The 21,249-nt window shown below is 51.3% G+C and overlaps 1 protein-coding gene across 1 annotated transcript in view; it reads left to right on the top strand.

Annotated features, from left to right (window-relative positions):
- Positions 1-820: 820 nt before the first annotated feature.
- ASTN1 (astrotactin 1) overlaps positions 821-21,249 on the top strand; it is a gene marked incomplete at both ends in the record, with an annotated part of 57,254 nt that continues 36,825 nt past the window's right edge. Inside the window, one exon of the mRNA XM_082052825.1 lies at positions 821-1,103. Within this exon, the coding sequence (XP_081908951.1) occupies positions 821-1,103 (283 nt within the window). The remainder of the gene's footprint in view (positions 1,104-21,249) is intronic.

Here is a 21,249-nt window from a genome sequence, read left to right as displayed (position 1 = left end):
GGTTTTAGAGGTCTGGGACTTTGGAGGTCTGTGATTTCTTCTGGGACTTTGGAGATCTGTGATTTCTTCTGGGACTTTGAAGGTCTATGGCTTCTCATGGGGCTTTGGGGTGCATGACTCCTACTGAGATTTTGGAGGTCTGTGACTTCTAGGATTTCGAAGTTCTGCTGCTTTTGAGTTCTGTGACTTCTCTTGGGCTTTTGGAGTGCCATGATTTCTGCTGGGATTTTGAAGTTCTGGGATTTTGGAGGTGTGTGGTTTCTTCTGGGACTTTGGAGGTCTGTGACTTGTCCTGGGGCTTTGGAAGTCCATGACTTCTGGTCTTTTGGAGGGGTGTGACTTCTACTGGGATTTTGGAGGTCTGTGATTTTTGGAGGTCTGACTTCTCCTGGGGCTTTGGGGTCTATGGCTTCTGCTGGGATTTCGGAGGTCTGACTTCTCCTGGGGCTTTGGGGCCTATGACTTCTGCTGGGATTTTGGAGGTCTGTGATTCCTCCTAGGATTTTTGAAGCTCTGGGGCTATTGGAGGGCCATGACTTCTGCAGGGATTTTGCAGGTCCGTGATTTCTCCGTTGGGGGTGGGGGCGTGGGTACCTGTAAATTATTCCCAGTGCAGAAGGAGTGGGAGGCAGCCGGGTCGGACCTGGCAGCACCGGCACTGCTCCGCCGCCCTCCCGCTTTTCCGGGGAGGCGCGGGGCCCGGGCAGCCGTTCCGTGCTGTTCCGTGCCGAGCCGCACGGGGAGGCGCCGGCCCCCGCGTCCCCGCCCCTCGCCGCCGCCCGCCCGGCCGGCGCTGGGAGCGCGGAGCGGGGGCTCCAAGATGGCTTTGGCCGGGCTGTGCGCTCTGCTCGCCGGCTGCTGCCTGGCAGCGGGTAGCGGCCCCGCCGAGGCGGCGGGGGAGGCGGCGGCCAAGGAGCTGGAGTGTAAACTGAAGAGCATCACGGTGTCGGCGCTGCCCTTCCTGCGGGAGAACGACCTCAGCATCATGCACGGCCCTTCGGCGGCCGAGCCCAAGCTGCTCTTCTCCGTGCGCAACGATTTCCCCGGCGAAATGGTGGTGGTGGATGATCTGGAGAATACGGAGCTGCCTTACTTCGTGCTGGGTGAGCCTCCCGGTGGGCCTGCGAGCAGCGGCGGGTTCCCCTCCCCTCCCCTCCCGGCAACGGGCCCCGAGCATCCCGAGACGCGGGGCTCCTCCCTGCGGCACCGGCGTACGGGGACCCTGCAGCATCTTTGCCCGGTGCAGGTTCATCCTGCTGCAGGTTCACCCCGCTGCAGGTTCACTCCGCTGCAGCATCTCTGCCCCGGTGACCATTCACCCAGCTGCAGCATCTCTGCCCTGCTGCTGGTTCACCCCACTGCAGCATCGGGGTGGATGCTGTGGAGATGCTGCAGGCCTGGGGTGCTCGGTGCATCCCCAGGTTGTCATCCATGGGGCTTGTCTCCATGTCAGTGCATGGCTTGTGCTGCCAGGAGGCCTGTGGTTTGTGCCCAGCGTGGCTGGCTGGAGGTGAGGGTTGCTGCGTTGTCTGCCCCTGAGCAGGGTCACCTTTCCTGCAGCCTGGTGGAAAAATATTCCGGTGCCCAGCATTTCCCATCCTGCCGGCGTGTGCTGTTTCCAGTACTCCTGCCCTGAGGATTTTAGGCTTTGGCCTGCTCACATGGTCTGGGTGGTTCCTGCCAGCTCTAGCCAGGCCTCTGTGCTTTACCCACTGTGTGAAGCTCATCTGCCCAAATTTGATGGGCTTTGTTTTTCATCCACCAAAAAAGCCACTGATATGCTTCTTTGTTTATGCTGGGATCAGAGCAAGACGTCTGGCACTTCCGTGCAGGGATCCGCCTTCCTCTGTACCACCTAAAACAAGTTGCTGAGATTTTTAATTTTCAGTGATACTGGTGCAGAATACCAGTTTCCTGCCACCACCTGCATGCAACCCCTCACCCTTGGCAAATGCCACCATTGCTTTCCTAGCAGCCCTGGGGGGGCGGTGCGCACCTCCTGCAAGCCTTGCCCACCAATCGCTGCTCTGGCACCACCTTGGCTGCCCCGTGAAGTTTTTTAAATGCCATCTTTGTCTGGATGTTGTCTCAAAAATTACGCAGCTGTGTGTAACTTTGCGTGGTATTGCCTCTCTGTGCAACCTTTGTGTGTGGGCAGAGTGTAACAGTGGCTTCAACCTGTTTTTTCTGCTCAGTGCTTCATCACCTCTCTGGCCACTGGACTCTTCTGTGTGCAAAAAAACCCCTGAGTGCTGTGCTGGCTCAGTGCAGCACTCACTGCTGCATGGGCATCCCCCTTCTCCCATGAGAAAAGCAAAGGTGGGGGGGGGGGGCTGTTGATGCCATGAGGGGGAGTGCAGGGACACCCAGGGACAGTTTACTCGCGGCCATGTGGGCAAGGGGCAGCGGGATGTGCTGTGCTGCCCCCTGCTCCCTGGTCCAAGCCCTGTGCTGCGGGATGCTGCGGCGGAGGCCGGAGAGCGTTGCTGTGGCAACGGGGCGGCAGCACAGCGGATGCAGGGGATGCGTGGGCATGGCCGCCAGCCCCGCGCCGCCTTGACACCCCAAAGGCCACACGGGTGCTTGTCCCTTGCCCCACTCGGACCCACTTCAGGGAACCAGGCCCCCGTGTGGGGGAAAGGACCCACCTGCCCTGACAGCCCCCGCCGCACCCAGGGCTTGCACTGATGATGCCAGGCAGGGCTTTGCTTTCACCTCCTTCTGCTTACTGCCACCAGGATGCTGGAGTGGGGGGCTGGGCTGGCAGGACAGGGCACCTCACTGTCCCCCTTGTCTGCCAGGGTTTGGACTTGGGGACTCCTGAGAAGTGCCACGCTACAGCTCCCTCCCTGCTGTAAGAAAAGGGCTTCCTTTGAAGCTGGTTTGGCCACTTTGCCACATGTGGGTGTTATTGTTGTGCTGCTTTGCCACATGAGTGGTGGTATTATTATTATTATTATTAGCCTGGACACTGCTTTTGCATGGCAGAAGTGCATAAAGGTCTTGCAAAACCCGGACTTAATAACTCAGAGGCAGCATCCTCTGCAGCCAGAGAGCCCCCAGCCCAAGAAACCCCTGGGGATCTGGCCATGTTGGGTCAATGTGTGGAACTGGTGTTGGTGCCTATTTGTGTTTCCACAAGGCTTGTGTGTTGACGGAGGGTGCATCTGAGCATCCTTCCAGGAACCTGGCTCCATGTGGTGCTGATTGCACCGTCCCCAGCAAACCCCATTAACTGTGCCCACCTTGTTGCGTTTGAATGTAAAATAATGTGTCGGTGCGGTGGATAATTCCCACATCCACCTCTGAGCCATGGTGCTCCTGGCAGTGGCACCTTGACTCTGCCATGTGGGGTCTCAAGCAACTCCCTTGAGGTTGCTCCGTGCCTCTGTTTCCCTGTGAAAATGGCTGAAGTGTGTGGGGAGGTGTCTGTGACAGGCTGGGACTGTGGCAAGGGAAGAGGTGAGGGGAGCAGCTGAGGATGGGTCAGGATCGCGGAGCCCGAGGGTGGCTGGGTGTCATCCCCTCTGGTCCTGGCTGTCCACCTCAAAACTGTAAATAATTCAAGTGCTTTTCAAGCATGGCAAGCATCTGTGGAAAGCGGGGTGTGCAGTTCCCCCTGACTTGGTAGCACCTCCCTGCCCTGGTGGCTGAGCTGGGCATCCCACTGATGGACACATCGATCCAGGTTCTTGCACCAGCTGGAGATGCTCTGGGGTCTTTGGATGGTGCTTGCCAAAAATGGGGTGCATGTTGACCTGGACACCCCAAAAACAGCTGTTACTCCCCAGCCTTGATGAGATGCTTCAATAACACAATCAACTTAACAATGAGCATGGAGCAACCCTTGCTGCTGGTGGGTGGTGTGACAGGGACTTTGGTGGACCCCCAAAATCTGCTGGAGTTTGTCTCTGCCAGTGGGGACTTTGTGGACCCCAGGGGGTGTCCTGCCCAACCTGGGGGTGGGAAAGTCCTGTGTGGGGACTGACATCCATCCCCTTCATGCGTTTGCTTTCCTCCACTACAGAGGGCTCAGCCAGGGGATGTGCTTGCTTTGGCTTACCTTGATCCTCTGCCCTGCAGCTTTACCTTTATCTTTTTTTTATATTTTATCTTCACCCAAGAGGGCGAAGCATTGCTTACTGCTTGCTTTCCATGCACAATTTTTTGGGTCTCACCCCTGCTCTTGCAGCCATCCTGCTGCCAGCAGCAGGTGTGTCGAGTGCGTTGGTGCTCAGCCCTCCCAAACCTGGGGACCCCGCAGCTGCTCCCACGTTCCTCCAGAAGCAGAAGGATAGTTTTGGGGTTTGTTACCCCAGTTTATGGCAAGAGAAGATACTTGGGCAGGGCTTTCAGCTGCTTTGTAGCTTTCTTTGCTAATGAAGGGAGTGTGTTTTAATTGCACTGGCTGCCTCCTGTGCACGTGCTGCCTCGCTGCCTGCATTTCCTCACATCCCCACGTGCATCACCTTTCCTGCTCATACCCAGAAAATCCCACATGGTTTTAGATGCACGTCCTCAAAAGGATTCCAACACCACCCCCCCGTTTTGCTGTGAGGGTTTTTTTTCCCACCTCCTGAATTTTTGGGAAGCCGCGAGGGTGTGGGAACAGGGATGGAGCTGCTCACTGGTGCATTTAAAATCACCCAGTTTCATCCTGCTTTAAATCAAGGAAATCTAGTTTTGAAATAGTTGCCTTTCATCTAATTTTGTGGTGTGTGGTGTTTTTTTTGCATTAGTTCTATTTTTTCCTGAAGGGAGGCTGAGTCTTGCTGGTCACTGGCCATTAAGAAATGCTAATTTGCAGCTCAATATTCCCTTTCCGCCAACCTTCACACCCCCTTCTTCCTCGCTGCTTGGCTTGGCAGCATCCAGCTGCACTTGATATGTCATTAACTGGATTCACACTCCTGCGGGCTGCTAATTTTTTGGAGCCTCATCCTTCTCAGGTTATAAACCAGCGAGCAGGGTCTTTATTAGCATCCTGGCTTCCTGAGGCCCCTTGGGTTCAGCGGAGATTTGCGATGCAATTAAAAAATGCACAAAAAAGACAGCATCTTTGACTCCTTCACCCAAGTAACGCACTAGATAGTTAAAAAGCAAAGTCTTGAAATGTGGTTTTGTGCATAAAATTAACTTAAGGAGTGAGAAGGCAGAGCTGATGGGTCAAACCCGTGCTTTCTGGGTGCTGGATAATTCAGGATCTTGAAATACCGGATGGTTTCTTGTGTCCTGTTATTTTTTAAAAATTTTTACTTTTCTTTTTTTCCTTCCCCCTGAGTGTGGAGGAGCTGAAGGAGCTTTTTCTGCCTCACCAGTTTCCATCCCAGCTGCCATGCCCTGAAATGGGGGCAACGTAGCCCCTCACCCCCCAACTTCTTCCGCTCCCTGTTGCCCTCACAGGAGCCTTGGTAGCAGAGGACGGGAGAAGGTTCTTAACTTCAATGACTTTAATAGATTATCATAAACTTGGGCCTTAATACAAGCTGTCATGATTTCAAATTATCTTACTTTTAAATTAAATAGATTCCTTTTTAAATACAAAATCAATTCTAATTTTTTAGAGGGGTGAGATTTTTCAAAGGCTCCGATGAGCTGGGCATATTTAACTGCTCTTGAATATCTCCCCGAAATATCTAATCAATTTTTTTTTTTTGTTAAATCTCAGCTGAGCTCTTGGCTGTGCTGGGGGATGCTCTGGCTGTGACTCCCCTGGGTTAAGCACGGGAGGTCGTGGGGATGCGAGACGTCCCGCTGCGGGGATGCGGGATGCAGCTAATCGGGGTGACGCGCTGCCGGCACGCCTGCCCGCCCCGGCTCTTCTCACAGGCTGTGCGGGGAGGTGGTGAGATGTGACACCCGTCAGCTCTCATCCTCATCCCATGGCTCCCCACCACCATGAACTGCAGGAGGTGGTGTCCCCCCCCATATCTGCCCTTGACCCCTGGCTCCTAAATGGCCCTGGAGAAGGAAAGCAGGGGCTGCAGGGTTGTGTTAACTATTTTCTTTTCTTTTTTTTTCTTTTTTAATTTCATGGCAAGTGAGGAAAGCATCCCGTTGGGTTTTGGTTGGGGATTGCGTGGCCCCGCTTCTCTCACTTGTGTCTGGGCACTGGCTGTGGGTCCCAAAGTTGGTGGCGGCTCTTTGGTCCCAGCTCTCTGTGGTGAGAAAAGGGGTTTTGGGGTGTCACAGTGCTGGTCCCCAGCTCAACTTCATCACCAAGGGAAGCGAGAGCACCCCAGGGTCACCATTGGAGTTCTCCTTCCCTGTCACATGTCCCCATCCTGTGGGACCAGCACATGGCAGGGGGCTGCAGCATGGCTGCTCCCACCGCCAGACCCACAGCATCGCTCCAGTGTGAACCTTGCACCTGGAAATAGGTGTAATGGCAAAATAATGGAGCAAATATTAAGAAATTCTTAAGTACCTAGAGAATAACCAAGTTAAATTATACCAGAGGAGCTCAATTGCCTTGCCTAGATTGATTGAATTACTAAATGAGCCTGACTAATGGAATGGAGTGGATATATCGGACTTTTACTCAAGATCCTGAAATAATTTCTTTAATAAGATTGTGAGCCATTAATTGAACTTGGCTTTGATCCTGGACACTGTCGCATGCTCTGAGACCAGCGCTGTGATCTATGCTCCCTTGTGCCTGGCTGAGGGGGTGGCCACTGGCATCTCCTCGATGGGTGGCCTGGAGGGCAGCCAAGGGGTTTGCTGCTGGGGGGGTTCCAGCCCACCCAGGACCTGCGATGGGGAAAGGACCCCAAAACACCTCATCTTGGCAAAACCCTTCCTGGCAGCGGGATGCGCTTAATTCCCTTCTGATGCCAGTGGCTGATGGCCTGGCTGCGTTCCCAACCCCGGTTCCCATTCACCGTGTGGGGTGAAATTGAGATGGAGGCTTTGGGGTTGATATCTCCTGCAAATCTGGGGGTGCCACCTGCTTTCTGTGCCCTCCTGGAGGGGTTGGCGATGTTGGTGGGACATTGTCCAGAGCTGGCGAGGTGGTGGGAGGTCCTTCCCTCCCCACTGCTTGCCTTCTCCTTTTTTCTTCATCAAAGGTCCCATCACCAAGACCTCGGTGCTGCTGCACCTCGTTCCCCCTCTGATGCTTTGGTGCTTGTTTTTCACACTGGAGGTGTCCCCTTGGGCCCTGGCAGCAGGGACCAGGGTGCCCCAAAGGGTGTCACCAAGGCCTGGGGGCTTGCAGAGCTTCCAGCAAAGGAGAGAGAGACCTGCCGAGTGGATGGGACCTGCCCTGGAGCACCTGGTGGGACAGGACAAGCTCATCTAATAGGGTTTGGGTGCAAACTGCTGGTGGGACACTGTTCCTACTGTTGCTCTTGGCCATGCAGTGTAAAACTGGCCTCTCCACATCCCTTTTTCAGCTGAAGGATGGGGTGAGGTGACCTGGAGCACTGAACATGTCCCTGTGCCTGGTCACACACCCTCCTCCAAGTGATGGAGCCCAACACCAGCCTCAGCCATGAGCAGGGTCAGCCCTTAAAAAACAGTGGAAAATGCTGCAGGAAAGTGGCAGCATCCCTGAGAGGAGCATGGCTGTCCCCATCAGAGGTCCCCCGTGCCCAAACTGGGGGTGAGTGGAGCTCAGGGTGCTCATCCCTATCCTTATGGGTGCTTTGTCCCTCTGCCATACCTATCGGTGACCCACCGTCTTGCTGGGAGCAGAGGTTTCGGTGGCACAGCGGATGTAGAGGGCCTCTTGCGTGTTTTTTCCTAACCAAGAAAAAAAAAAGAATAAGAAATAGGGATTTTGTCTCTGGGAACCCGTTGCCACAGCAACCGCACATCCAGCCGGCTCCAGCGGCAGCAGGGCTGGGAGGGACCTCACTGACCCAGAAAGGAGCTGGGGCCGCTTGGCCTCTCACCCATGGGTGTTGGGGTCTGGCAGGGGGCTGGGGGGCGGTGGGACCCCTGTTTTGGCTGGATGTGCAGGGTGATGCTCCTGGCTCCTTCACATCACTCCCAGCCTTCATTTCTCAGCTTGCATCCTGGCAGGGATGTTCAGGCTCGCTCACATTCCCACCCCAAGACCTGTTCTGGTTTTGGGGACCAGGCTGCCCACGTGGGCACTCTGCAAAGACCCCCGAAGTTTTGCAGGCATTTTTTACCCTCTGGAATTGGCAGTGGAGGGAGATCCTCGGGCAGCTACACTCCTTTTTGATACCACAATCTCACCTCTGCACTTCTCTCCCCATGACAGTGGCATTTGCTCCTGGGCTGCATCCCATTTCCTACTTTTTTTTAATTATTTTTATTTTTATTTTTATTTTTATTTTTATTTTTATTTTTATTTTTATTTTTATTTTTATTTTTATTTTTATTTTTATTTTTTTATTATTTTTATTATTGTTATTTGTATTTTATTTTTAAAGTTATTTTATTTTATTTATTTATTTTTAAATTTTTTTAAATTGTATTTTAGTTTAACCAGCTAAATGGAGGCTCTGAAATCATCTCCCTTTGAGTCTTGCTGCAGAGCTGTCCTTCAAATGTAGGCAGGCTTAAGGCAGCATCTGGATGGTGACAGCTCTGTCATTTAAGACTAGTTGTTCTTTTACTTGCAAATTGCCGGGCTCTGGCTTCTCTGCAACCAGCCTGGCCGTGGCCAGCGGCTCACCCCAAGCAGCACCACTCTGGAGGCTGTGGGATTTGTCTAGATCAGGGAAGATTTCTTGATTGGCAAGTTCTGGCTGCTCTGCTGTGGCTTAATATTGAGAAAGCACCCAGAGAAGAGCATCCTCTGCTCCTGCATGTCATGTTGGTATTTCTGAGCCCGTTTTGCTGCCCTGTGGCCAGGGGTTGCTCAGGATGGATGTTCACCCCATGCTGGGCAATCTGGGGTCTGTTTTGAGATGTGGTTTAAGCTGGCCCTGCACTTTGCTTTGCTGGGGGGTGGGTCTCGTTTGCCGGTGATGGGCATGGACAGGGTCTGAGCCTGTCCCCTCTGTCCCCTCCACTGTGTCCCCTCTGCACAGCTGCTGGGGACCGGGCAGGGGCTTTGTCAGGCTGGACATGAGGAAGGAATTGTTGCCTCTGAGGGTGGTGAGAGCCTGTCCCAGGTTGCCCAGAGAGGTGGTGGATGCCCCATCCCTGGAGACATCCCAGGCCAGGCTGGACGGGGCTCTGAGCAACCTGAGCCGGTGAAGATGTCCCTGCTCATGGCAGGGGTGGCACTGGATGAGCTTTGAAGGTCCCTGCCAACCCAAACTGTTCTGTGATTCCGTGATTAGTTCACTATTTGCAATTGAAGGGGTGTAAAGGATCCTTGACGGACCCTCTAGCTGGTGGTGGCACAACAGTTACAGAAGTTTGGGGTTCACAGCCCCAATGCAGGAAGAGACACAGTCCCTTTCCTGACTGGCTCTGAGACATTTGAGTAATTAGGATGACTAATGAGTGTAGCAGAGCAAGCAGTTTTGGGGGATGCAGAGAGCTGGCTTTGCTCCCATGGGGAGCTGATCCAGCTGAAAACTAACCCGGAGGAGGAAAGAAGTTGGAGAAGGCAGCAGGAGATGTTGAGGAGGGCTTGCCTGTGCTCTTGCATGGACGTGTGGCTTCTGCTTGGCCCAGCAAGGGCTGCATTGTCTTGGGACTGCTCTCCAAATCAGGTCTGTGGTCCAAGCAAAATCATCACCTGGCTGCCAGAGCCCATTGGAGTGGAGGTTTGGCTTACAGGCAGGGGAAACTGGGGACAGGCAGGACCTTGACCTTGTTTTTCAGTAGTGGTACCTCCTGTTTTTCTTTCCTGCACCCCTGCCATCCTCCCCTGCCAAAAAACCCGGCCGCGATGTCACCGTCACAACACAGTGAGTGCCTGGGAAAGCAGATATTAGCAACCCCGAAATATCCTGGGGACAGGCTCTTGTGTGATGGGAGACAGTTACCATGGAAACCTCCTTCAAATAAAAAAAAAGGAAAATAAGAAAAAAAAAAAAAAGGAAATTTAAAGCAGCCCTTGTAGCTCAGAGGAACTGTAGACCTTATTATGGGTTTTGGCAACCCCTCTTTTTTCTTTTATTTGTTCCAGCTAAAAGCTCCAGGAGACAAGGCAATTAATTTGAGCGTCCCAAGGGGAGAGGGAGAGGGAGGGCACGGTGCTGGGAACCCACTGCTGGGGCTGGTGGGCTCCCGGTTCTCCCAGTACCGCTGCCCCACAGCCAGCAAATGCCCTCCAGTAATGAGGTTTCTTCAGCACGGAGGAAGCAGCAGGGTGTGTTTTTTTTGAAGAGGTGGCTTAAGGCTTAAAACCCCCTTCCTAGCTCCGTAGAGGGAGGGTTTGTGGGGGGTTTGGTGTGAAGGAAGGGTTTGGAGCACTACAGGGGGAGGGAGGAGATAGGAAACTACTCCAGGGCACAGCTCAGTGTGGGGACACAGGTCGGTGTGACTTGTCGTTACATGTGTGGCATCAGGAGGTGAAGGGGAGATGCCTGGGAGAGGAGACATCGCACTCCCAAATTTTCTTGCCGGCGTCTACTTTGCAGCTGTGGCAACAGGGTCCCAGGGGGGTTAAGTCCAGCTCTGTGCAGACTTTAAATTGCTGCAGTGCTCTCAGCTTGTCTGCTCCCCTAATGATGTCCCCAGTGTCTGCAGCTGCTGGGAAGTCTCCTGAAAATATCAGGTTTGGACTGGAGAGCCCATTGTACATTGCACTGCCATGGGCTGGCCCCCGGCTCCTCTGGGTACCGCTTTCCCGGTGGCAGTCCTGCTGATGCAGAGATGTTTTCCCATCCCAGAGCTGCATCTCCCCAGCCTTTCTTCTAATGCTCAGCCAGAAATAGCTGGGGTCTGGCTTTCAACCCTTCAGGAAAGCTCTGCAGAGGAGTAGTGGTGGGACCCCACAACCATCACGCTGCTGTGGAGCTGCTGGATTTCTTGCTGCCAAAAGGGACAAGCCAGGGAGTTTGTCTTTGCAGACAAAGGGGGGGGAATTAGAAATGTCTCTGTTGGCCCATGAGCTGCAGGAGTCTTGTCCCAGCTCAGGCCAAGCGCAGCTTTAGCCAGGTTGGGATATGTGTCCAAGCATCCACAAGCAAAACCGTGCCTGAAACATCCTTCCAGGGAGAAATCAAACCAATTTTATGAGCTTTTCAGCAGGAGCTGCTCTCTTCCCGGATGTGCGGTGCTCCTGGACTGCTCAGACCTGGTGAGCAAGAGAAATAGTGAACCCCCATGGGTGCGTGGTGGACATGCCTGGGAGCTGGGATGGAGTTAACCTCGGACCTGGGCTGCCTTCCACAGCTTTTTGTTATCACTTTTTCCCCCTTGCTTGCTTGTCAAGTAGGGCACATCGCTGGTTAACTGCTGCTCCAAGCATCCCCCTGTGGTTCCCCCACACTGGTCGGCACAAGCTGGGGTGCAGGTGTGTCCCATGAGTACCAGGGCTGGGGGCTGAATGAGGGATGAAGAGGTTCCTGGAATAGATGCGATGCATATCTCCTCATGGGATAGCAGTGGCATGGGCTGGATCTGGCCACCTCCTTGTAATTAAAGCTCAGTCCTGAGGAAGAAGGGCTTTTCATGTGCCACGGGATGAAAAGTGTGTGTGAAATGGGAAAGTGTTGGGATGCAGGAGGGAGGGAAGGAGAGGAAGGACCATGAGGTGGGAGGAGAGGTGTGATGGCACGGGTGACAAATAATTGGAGGGACCACAGGAGAGACAAGGGACATCAGGAGCAGTGATGGAGGGTGCCGGCAGAGCCTCTCTACACGGGTGTGAGCCCTGGTGATAAGGCAAAAGTGTGACCGTAAATGCAGGAGTTTGCAGTTATCTGGTGCTCAGAGTCTGGCAGAGCTTTTTGCTCCTGAGATACCAAAAATGCAGCTCGCTCCTCGCCTTGATTTGATTTTGTTTGCTTATAGAAATGCTGCTTGTTTGCTAAAATGAGATACTGGTTCCCGTTGGTGCAGAAAGAGCAGGTGGCAGCAGCCCCTCACTCAGAAACCCCCTGGTCTTGGGGGTTCTGCCCTGGCTGGGGCAACCCTCGGCACTTTGCTGGGCTGGAGCATCCCGGCTCCATCCCCTTTTTAGCAATCCCAGATTTCAGCACTAGACTACAAAAATAAGTAGATTTTTCTCCTTTTTATTTTATTTTTTAATTTTTTTAATGCGAATGTGAGGGAACTTTCTGCCTGTGTTTATGACATTGGGGTTTCCTTTTCCCCGCCAAGGGCATGAGCCCTGCCTGAAAAGACAGGTACACAACAAGCAGGGCTGTACCGACGTGTGATAGTGTGAGAGCCGATGGGTGCTGAAACTGGAGAGCAACGTTACATAATTTGGACTGCAATGCAGAAGCACTTGCTTAATTTTTAATTATCCAATTGCTGCATGTATGTAACGCGCAACCAGGGAAGCAGAGTTGGCCCGTGGGCACGTGCAAGGAGGACCTGGCTGGCAAAGGTGATGGGAATGCCTTCCCTCCTGTTCCTGTCCCTCATGGCACAATGGGAAGAATTGTGTCCCCATGACGCCGACATGTGGGACAGGAGTGGGGTTGAACCACGGCGGCGGGAAGAATGCTCTGCAGCCATGTTGGGGACCAAGGGGTGTCCTGCTGGGTGGTGGGAGAAGGGATGAGGGTCTGCAAAGGACTTGGAGGTTTACTTGGAGAGAGTTCAGAGGAGGGAACAGAGCGAGTGAAGGGGCTGGAGCACAAGTGTGATGGGAGCGGCTGAGGGACCTGGGGGTTCAGCCTGGAGAACAGGAGCTGAGGGGAGACCTTCTGATCTCCAAACTGCCTGAAAGGAGCTTGGAGTGTGGAGGGTGTTGGTCTGTTCTCCCGAGGATGAGAGGAAATGGAGGTTTACATTGGAACTTGGGAACAATTTCTTCCCAGAAAGGGTTTCTGGGCATTGGAACAGGCTGCCCAGGGCAGTGGTGGAGTCACCATCCCTGGAGGAGTTGAACAGACATGGAGTTCAGGTTCTTAGGGACATGGGGTAGTGCCAGTGTTGGACTGGCATGATCTTGAGGGTCTGGATGGATGATCTTGAGGGTCTCTTCCAAGCAAAATGATTCTGTGATTCTATAAGTGGAAGACACCATCGTTGCTTTGCATCCAGATTTCCTGTAGCTGCTAGTAAAAGAGCCCCAGTGCCTCCCAGGGTGGTTTTGTTGGGATGTGGGAGAAACAGTGAAGGAGCTGTTGTAGACCTCAGCTGTGAAGCACAGTTTCTCCCCCTCTCTACTCCTCCCCCTTTTTCGAATCCCTGCTCTGCACTTTCTGTCCTTCCTACAAAGGCAGCTGCCTCAGAGCAGCTTAGTCTTCAAAGTTCCCAAAATAACAAAGGTTAAAATAAATTAAAAAAAAAAAAAAAGTCGCTGCAAGATCAAGTCAGTGCCCCACTTGCACCTGGGCTCAGAGCTTCAAAGTGGCTGCAAAGAGCCCCCCCACAGTGTCTGCGGTTGGGCTTCTGTGAGTCCTGTCTTCATCCTCTTGAAACCACATGAGATTTGGCAGTAGCCAGGATGAGAGTGTGGGTAATCGCATCCATTGAAGGTGGTGGGGGGTCTTGCTCCTTTTGCTACCCGTGGGGGCAATCTGGAGAAGGTCTCTCACAGAGAAGAGGGTCGTGGTGACTGCTGTGATGAGTAGGTGCATGTAGGTAACATCCCAGGCCAGGCTGTATGGGGCTCTGAGCAACCTGAGCTGGTGAAGATGTCCCTGCTCATGGCAGGGGTGGCACTGGGGGAGCTTTGAAGGTCCTCGCCAACCCAAGAGATTCTGTGATTCTAGGTGAGATGGGTGTCCCTGAGGCTGCATCTGCTGGTCCTGTCCTCTGGCCAGGTGGGTGGGCCAGCAGCTCCTCACGGGATGGCTCCATGCTCAAAGCAATGCTTTGTGCCTCTGCTGGCTCTGCTGATTTATATAGATCATCAATATGACAATTATATACACCTGCAGATTTAATTACCTCCATTTTCATCAGGCGGCGACAGATTTATGCCTCTATTCAGTTCCTTTAAATCTGAAATAAGCTTGACTAGACCCAAAAGTCCTCCCATTGATCACTGTGCACTGGCTGGTCTCTGGCCCTCTTGACAAGCTCTTCTTTCATGAGTGATAAATTCAGGATGCACAGTCAAGTTTCTCTCCTTCTACATCTTTCTTCTTTTTTTTCCCCTTCTCCTCATTATCTTTCAAAGCTTTTCCACACACTTGAAAATGGAGCTTGAAATTGAGCAAGAGCTCCTAAACACTGAAGACCTTATGACATTAGGCTGCAGTTGGTGGTAGCCCATGCTTACCTTCTCCATCCTGGTATTTGGCCACTGGTGAGGATGTGTCCTGCCCCCAAGACCAGCATTGGTTCTTCCAGAGGAGGTGGGAGGAAGAGGATGGCCACCTCTTGGAAAAACTCTTGGCCCTGCTGTTGGCAGGAGAGCAGACAGGGTTATTTGGGACCTGCTTCATTCCCCAGGGGGCCACCTCCTCTCTCCCATGCCCCAGAAGACAGGCAGGTCCTGGCTGTCCCCCCAGGAGATGAGGAATGAGCGGCTGTGCTCATTTCCTGCACCGAGCATGAATACACCAGATAACATCTAATTTATCTGACCTCTTGGCCTCGACGCAAGGAGCACTTAAACAAATTAGTCTGCAGGAGCAGGCTGAAGTTTACCCTTGAAATGAAGCTCACATCACGGCTGTAATGCATCCCCCACCCGTCCCATCACCGCCGCTCCTGACCTCGCTGTACGATATGCTCCGGTGTCTTGCTAAGTGCCTGGCAGATGGGCTGGAGTGGATGGCCATTACCTTCCCTGCCAGCCCGCGATGGAGATAAATAGCCCTTGGCCTCCCCGTGGACATCGCTGCCTGGCTTGGAAAGCTGCAGGTAACCCCTTCTGAGGGTCTCAGCCACTCCTGAAGGGACACGTTGGGGTGGGATGCGTCCTCCAAGGGTGGCCTGGGGATCCCTGAGCTGGCTTTGTAGCCACCCTCCATCCCCAAGACACCGCAACAGAGGGTTTGTGGTCCCTCAGCATCTCCAGCTATGGCAAGTAGCTGATATTTGGGGCAGAAAGAAGATTTAAAAATGCAGAAAATATAGCATGGTCCTTTCCCTGCTGCTGAGGTTTGTGCCGTGAGGATTTCTCAAGCTGGGATTTGCCTCTGGGCTGTCTGGCTCGATAGCTGCTGGTGGCTCTGTCTTCCCCAAATTCAGTTCCTTTTTCAGTGCTTTCCTACTTCATGGTGGATGAAACAGAGCCTTTTGTTAGTTTTACACCTGTAATTCTTGCAAAGTGAGAAATAGTGAATCAACATTGCCTTTCCCAGTGCTCCGCTGGCTTCATGGTTTTATAGCCTTTTATCATGTCTCTGCTCAATTATTTGTTTTCCTTGCTAGAGGTTCTAATGCAGTTGGTTTCTCCTCTTTGCAAAGCCATTTGTGACATCTCATCTTCCTCCTCTGAACCTTCTGAGCTTTGCCTCCTCTGTTCTGAGCTGGCTGACCTGAATATCATTTTCAGGATTCGAGATCAAGCTTGCTGTCACCAAAGTTGAGTTTCACCTACCTACTCCCTTGCCCACTTTCCTCCAGCACTTCACAACTTTAGCTTTGTGGAGACTAAATTTAGTGGTGGTGACCAACTTTGTCACTCACCTCCTCTTCCAGAGCGTTTCCGAACAGCCGAGGTCCTGACAAAGATCTCCGTGGGGTTTCTTGGTAACCTCTTTTCATTGTGAAAACCAACCTCTGGTTCCTCCCCCACCTGATGTGCTTGAAGAGGACTTTCCCTCTTATTCCAACCCTGCTTCTACACTTTGGGAAACTTTGAGGGTAGATTTTGATAAGGACCCTTTGAAATAAGTCCATCAAACTGGATCACCCTTATCTACTGGCTTACAATGTCAAGCGACCCACATTTACGACGCACCTACTCGTTTCTCTAACAAGCTCTCCAGGGCAGAAGTGGGATTTACTGGTCTGTAATTTCTGTGATGTATTATGCAAGAACTTTTTTAGGAGATTGGGGTCTCCTCTGGCAAGTTTCGCTCCTCCGGTTGCTCACACATTCTGAGTGATAGCGGGTGTGTTGGTGGAGTTTAGCAGCTGTCCTCCTCTGCTGCTCATAGGTGAGCACCATCTGGGCTGAGAGGTTCCTGCTCTCCATCTCACCAATTTGCTGGAAGGAGATTTAGCCAGGGCAGTAATTTTCCACGGGTGACTGGGACCTTCTCTATCATTTGTGCTCTTTTTATGGAGCCCTGGGCTTCCTTCTGGTAGAGGTGATGTGATGGCATTGCAGCGTGGGGTGTCAACTAGAAATGTGGTCCTTTCTGGGGTTTAAATATCAGCCTTGCATCGCCTAGGTTGTTGTCACACATCCTCTTTATTTTGCTGTTGCTCACTGTTGTGGTGTGGGGCTTTATTTTTTTTACGTGACCGTGTTTCCCGGGTGCTGGTCCAGGAAGTGGATTTTTGTCTCTCTTCCCACATCTCCTCTGTAGTTAGGACCAAACTAACAAAACAGGAGCAAAAAATCAAACACCGGCGAATGTTCCAGCCTCCTCGTTGCAGCCACATGCATTAGCCAAGTCTTTAGCAGTTTTTGGTCAAAACTGACAAATGTGGTGTAAAAACAACCTCGGAGGGGACATTGCACAGGTGTGGTTGGGCATGTCCTTGGGTCCACAGGGAAGAGTGGGGCAGTGGGGCACAGTGCGTTGTAAGGTCAGCAGCTGCAGAGCAAACCTGGTCACCTCAGCCCCATTAATGATGAATCAGTGTCCTTCACTCTGCAAGCGGCTGCATGGCACAATGTTGCTCCCAGAGCGATGGAGGTTTTTGTTGTTAAAGAAAGGGATGAATTAGGGCCGTGGCATATTTGGGACAAAAATCTCAGTTCAAAGCTAAAGTGTGGCTACAGCTTTGAAATGTAATCCCTTGATGACCTTCCCAAAAGCAAAGACACCCTAAATTTCAAGGAGAAACCTGGTGGGCTGTCAGCCTTGGTACGACAGCCAACGGCTTCACGTGTACTAGCCCCACGTGCAGATGTTGTGATGGGGTGATCTCTCTCAATCATAGGATCATAGAATAGTTTCTGTTGGAAGGGACCTTCAAAGCTCCCCCAGTGCCACCCCTGCCATGAGCAGGAACATCTGCACCAGATCAGGTTGCTCAGAGCCCCGTCCAGCCTGGCCTGGGATGTCTCCAGGGATGGTTCATCCACCACCTCTCTGGGCAACCTGGGCCAGGATCTCACCACCCCCAGTGTCAAAATTTTCTTTCTCGTGTCTAGCCTGACCTGGCCAGAGACTGGTGCCAGATACAGTAGGTTCTCCCATGTCTATGGATCTTTTGGAAATTTTGCCTAAGGTGCCTGCTCCCATGAAGCAGGTTCCTAAGAGATAAAGCGAGGTTTGCATCTGCCCATGTGGAAAAGCTGCACTGTCTTGAAAAGGCAGAATGACCTACAGAATGAGCTGGTTTTCCTATCTGAGACTAGAGACAGGAAAAAAAAATGCAAATAAAATATAGATGGTCAGCGATGAATGTGATATTTTTTAAATGAGCCCATAAAAACATGAATATTATCCTGTGAAAGATGTGTCACTAAAATCTTGGAATTAAAAATGAGTTAAATATTGGAATATGCATTTTGATGTGTGAATCCATAGAGATCAAATACTGAGGTCCCAACACAGGGTGTGAGCGGCTCGTGGTGGGAAGTTCTGTGTTACATCAGATGTCAGAGACCTTTGGAGGGGTTCAAGGCCAGGACTTGCTTTAGCTGAGTTAGAGCCCTTTTAAAGGACACATGAGGTTTAGACACAGAGCAAAAACCTTAGTTAATGGGGAACTTAAATAAAAACACAGTCAGGTTCTGGGTGGAAAATAAGCCAGGTTTAAATGTTAACAAGGAAATATAAGTCCAAGCCAAAACTTGCGCTCTGCTGTACGAAATGAGTCTGCAGAGACGGGCATTATGGCCGAGTTCATTTGAGTAATTGGAGGCGTCTATTACTGCAAAACGCTTCCAAATGGAAAGGAAAATAGTTTTGCCTTTTTTTTTAAAATCAGAATGTTGCCGTGCTTTTTTAAGGAGAGTTGCTCTCTTTGTGTGTTTTTCCCCTCCTGCCACAATGCCAGGTCTTGAGGGCCATGGTTTTGGTGTTGCACCAGGTCGGGTGCAAAATTAGTCAATGAGGGAGATATTGCCTCCCAAAACTGGGAGGTGCAGAAGTGTTGCCTCCAGAAGGGACTGGGTTTGCTTTGGGTTGGACCCCAGGGAGATGGGGTGATTTGGGACAGTCGGTAATGATGCAGGTGTAAATCCACCCACTTGCAGAAACTTCTTCTGGACTTTTCCTCATCTCCTCTCCTCAGTTTGCTCCTCTCCAACCTTTCCTTTCCCCTCCCTGCCCTCACAGATGGTCTGGGAGGGGAGCAGCCGCGGCCGGTATGTTGAAAGCATCAGCTGGGGTCTTTAGAGGCTGCTGCTCCTGTAGATATGAAGGACCTGGGCCACTTTTGATACCGGGTGAGCGCAGCAGAGCCTAATTAGTGGTCTCCTACTGTTATTAACCCCTGACTCTGGTAGGCTATTTTTTAACAGAGGTGCAAGAAGTTAATACTAGTGCTAATGGCTTCACAGCCAACGCCTTAATGAAAGCCATGCAGGGACCAAGCCTATCATCAATATCTTTCAAACTTTGAACTTGAAATTATCCTCTCCCCCTTGACTTTTTTTTTTTAATTATTTTTTTTCCTGGCTTTCTGCCCACCTTCCAACATCTTCTAGGGTCTCCCAGCCCCATGGTATGAGCTGGGTGATAGGGTTGGCATCCATCAGCCCCATGGCAGAACTGAACCCCTACAGCACTCCAGTAAATGGTCCTGGTTGGCTACATGGGTAACTGTAGCATCTCCCATCAGGTGATGATATGCCTGCTTGGAAGGTGAGACAAAGATAAAAGTGGAATGTGTTGGACTGGGAGAAGAGAGAGCAGAGAGATGCTGTGTTAGGGAGGAAGCTTGGTGTTGGTCTTGGTCTTATGGTGGTCTTGGTCTTGCTTGAACCAAACTCCAGGAGAACTTCATGGGTGCATGAAAGCATTTATACAGTAGAAATGGAGTGGGATTGGAGCAGCTGGAGTGTTGCTAAGACCCTCAATGAGAGGAGGAGGCAGCCCAAGGATGAAGTTCTCTCATCTGGGTGATGTCTCAAGAGGCTTTGCCCAGGGTAGGAGCAGAGGTGACAGAGCAGCCTTGTCCTGTGCTGTGGTGGAGAGCTCATAGCCTGCTGGTTTGGGGTGATGGTATTTGATTTCTGGGGTGTTTTCCTCTGTTTCTAGCACTTTGGACCTGTGCGTGAGACATCCACAGGGTCACACTGTGATGTCTGGTACACTCAGATAACGTGCTCAGGCTCTGTGGCTGAAATATGCTCCTTTAAAACAAGAATCCATTTTTTTGTTGAAATATATTTTTCATTTTAAAAATAAGCCTGTTTAAATAAATTTGAAATTATGACAACTATTTTAAGGCTTAAATTTACTATAATCTATTAATCATTTAAATAACTTCCATCAAAGAGATCTCAAATATTAACGAGCTGAAGGGTGCTGCTTTTTCAATGATATGTCAGATCAGGGGGAAAACATCTTTAACTCTAGCTTTCTAAATGTCACAATGTCATATACTTAGTATCTATTATTTTCACTCTTTACAATGGAGCAAATGCTGGTATTTACATTTTTCCAAATGTCAGTACGTCGAGTCCCTGTTGTGCATAAAAGCTCTTGCCTTAATTACTCCTAATTTCACGTTAGCAGGCAGGTGCGGGGAGAATATTTTCTTCCATTTGAGCTGGTTCATTTGAAGTTGAGAAGCCGCGGGGAGTTGGGGAAGCGGGAAAGCTTGTTTCCCCCTTTCAGCCCATGAATAAAGACCAGGTGGGAGAGGAGGAAATCTGCTTTTTTTCAAACCTTCCTGGCTCCCAAAACCTGCTTTTCAAAGGGGATCTGTGTTCCTAAGCATGCAGCTCAGCGGTTAGAGGGAATTTCAAAAGTGCTTCTGGCTTCTCAGATGCTTTAATTCCTCTCGGTTTTGCTTCCCGGTGGCATCGAGGAGAGCTCAGCATCTCTCTGCTTGGGACACTGGAAACGCACTGATTGCTGCCAGAAATACGGCCCATGCTGAGCAGCAACAATCTGCCAATTCGCTCACTGCGGTGAATGTTTCTTTTGATCAATCAAATCAGTTTGGGAGGATGAACCTGGTTCCTGATGCAGTTCCCCCGCCCCACCTCACCCCGGTAGCTAGCTTACTTACGGCAGCCTAATGAAATTAATTAACAGAAAATTTAAAATGTTGTTTTTTCAGCACTTTAATTGAATTCCAGTTTTTCATTTGAAGGCAGCACAAAACAAGCAAAATAAAGATGACAATTTGCAAGGCGAGCCGGGCTCTTTTCCACCACCATCAATTAACAGACAGCTACAAATGGGATGGAGGGGATGGGTCTGGCTGGGCCATTCCCATGGGGCAGAGACAGGAGGAAAAGCTGCATCTCACTGGGAAGCTCCTTGCTTTTTTAATGGTCATTTCACCAAATGCAATGGAAGCTTCTACAGGGCGTTTTAAAAAGACGGACCCAATTTCAATTCCAGTTTCTTTGAAACTGGGTCCATCATTTTGAAACACCCTGTGTTTTCAGGAAAATTAACTAATAAAAGGCAGGCTCGAGCTGATGGGTGAGACCAAGGTGGCCTGAGATGGTGATGCAGGTGATCTGGTCTGAGATGGACGTGGTGGTTAAACCAGTGCCCATCTCTCCCAGGGCAGTGCTGGTGTCACCTTCTCTTTTGCCAAGACCCAGCTAGTGGATGTCCCTGAAATTTTGGAGTCAGCCACATGAATTTGATTTGATTCAGCATCTAGAGTCCTGTGACACATGTTGTGTCCTCATCCCCAGCTGTTCCTCCTGCTTAGGTGTCTGCTGCTGCTGCTCCTCAGCTCTATCTTTCCCAGTGTCCCCAAACCCTAAAGGTACTTGAGGCAGAAGGTGCGGGTACATCTGTAGATCTCAGGGCTCTGTCCCGTGTGGGAAGCTGCAAAAAAGTGAAGTCCGAAAACTGAAGCCAGAACTGCAGGTGTGATCGCAGCCGTGTGCACCTTTCTCTGTTCAAGAAGGATGGGGAAATATTTTCTGTTTTCAATAATTTAGTGCCGTGATCCAAATGATCCCATTAGTGCCGCTGAGAT

The sequence above is a fragment of the Streptopelia decaocto genome, assembly GCF_964273445.1.
Source record: "Streptopelia decaocto genome assembly, chromosome: 5".
NCBI lineage: Eukaryota > Metazoa > Chordata > Aves > Columbiformes > Columbidae > Streptopelia > Streptopelia decaocto.
The sequence above is the reverse complement of the archived record's forward strand: the minus strand, read 5'-3'. Positions and strand labels throughout refer to the sequence as shown.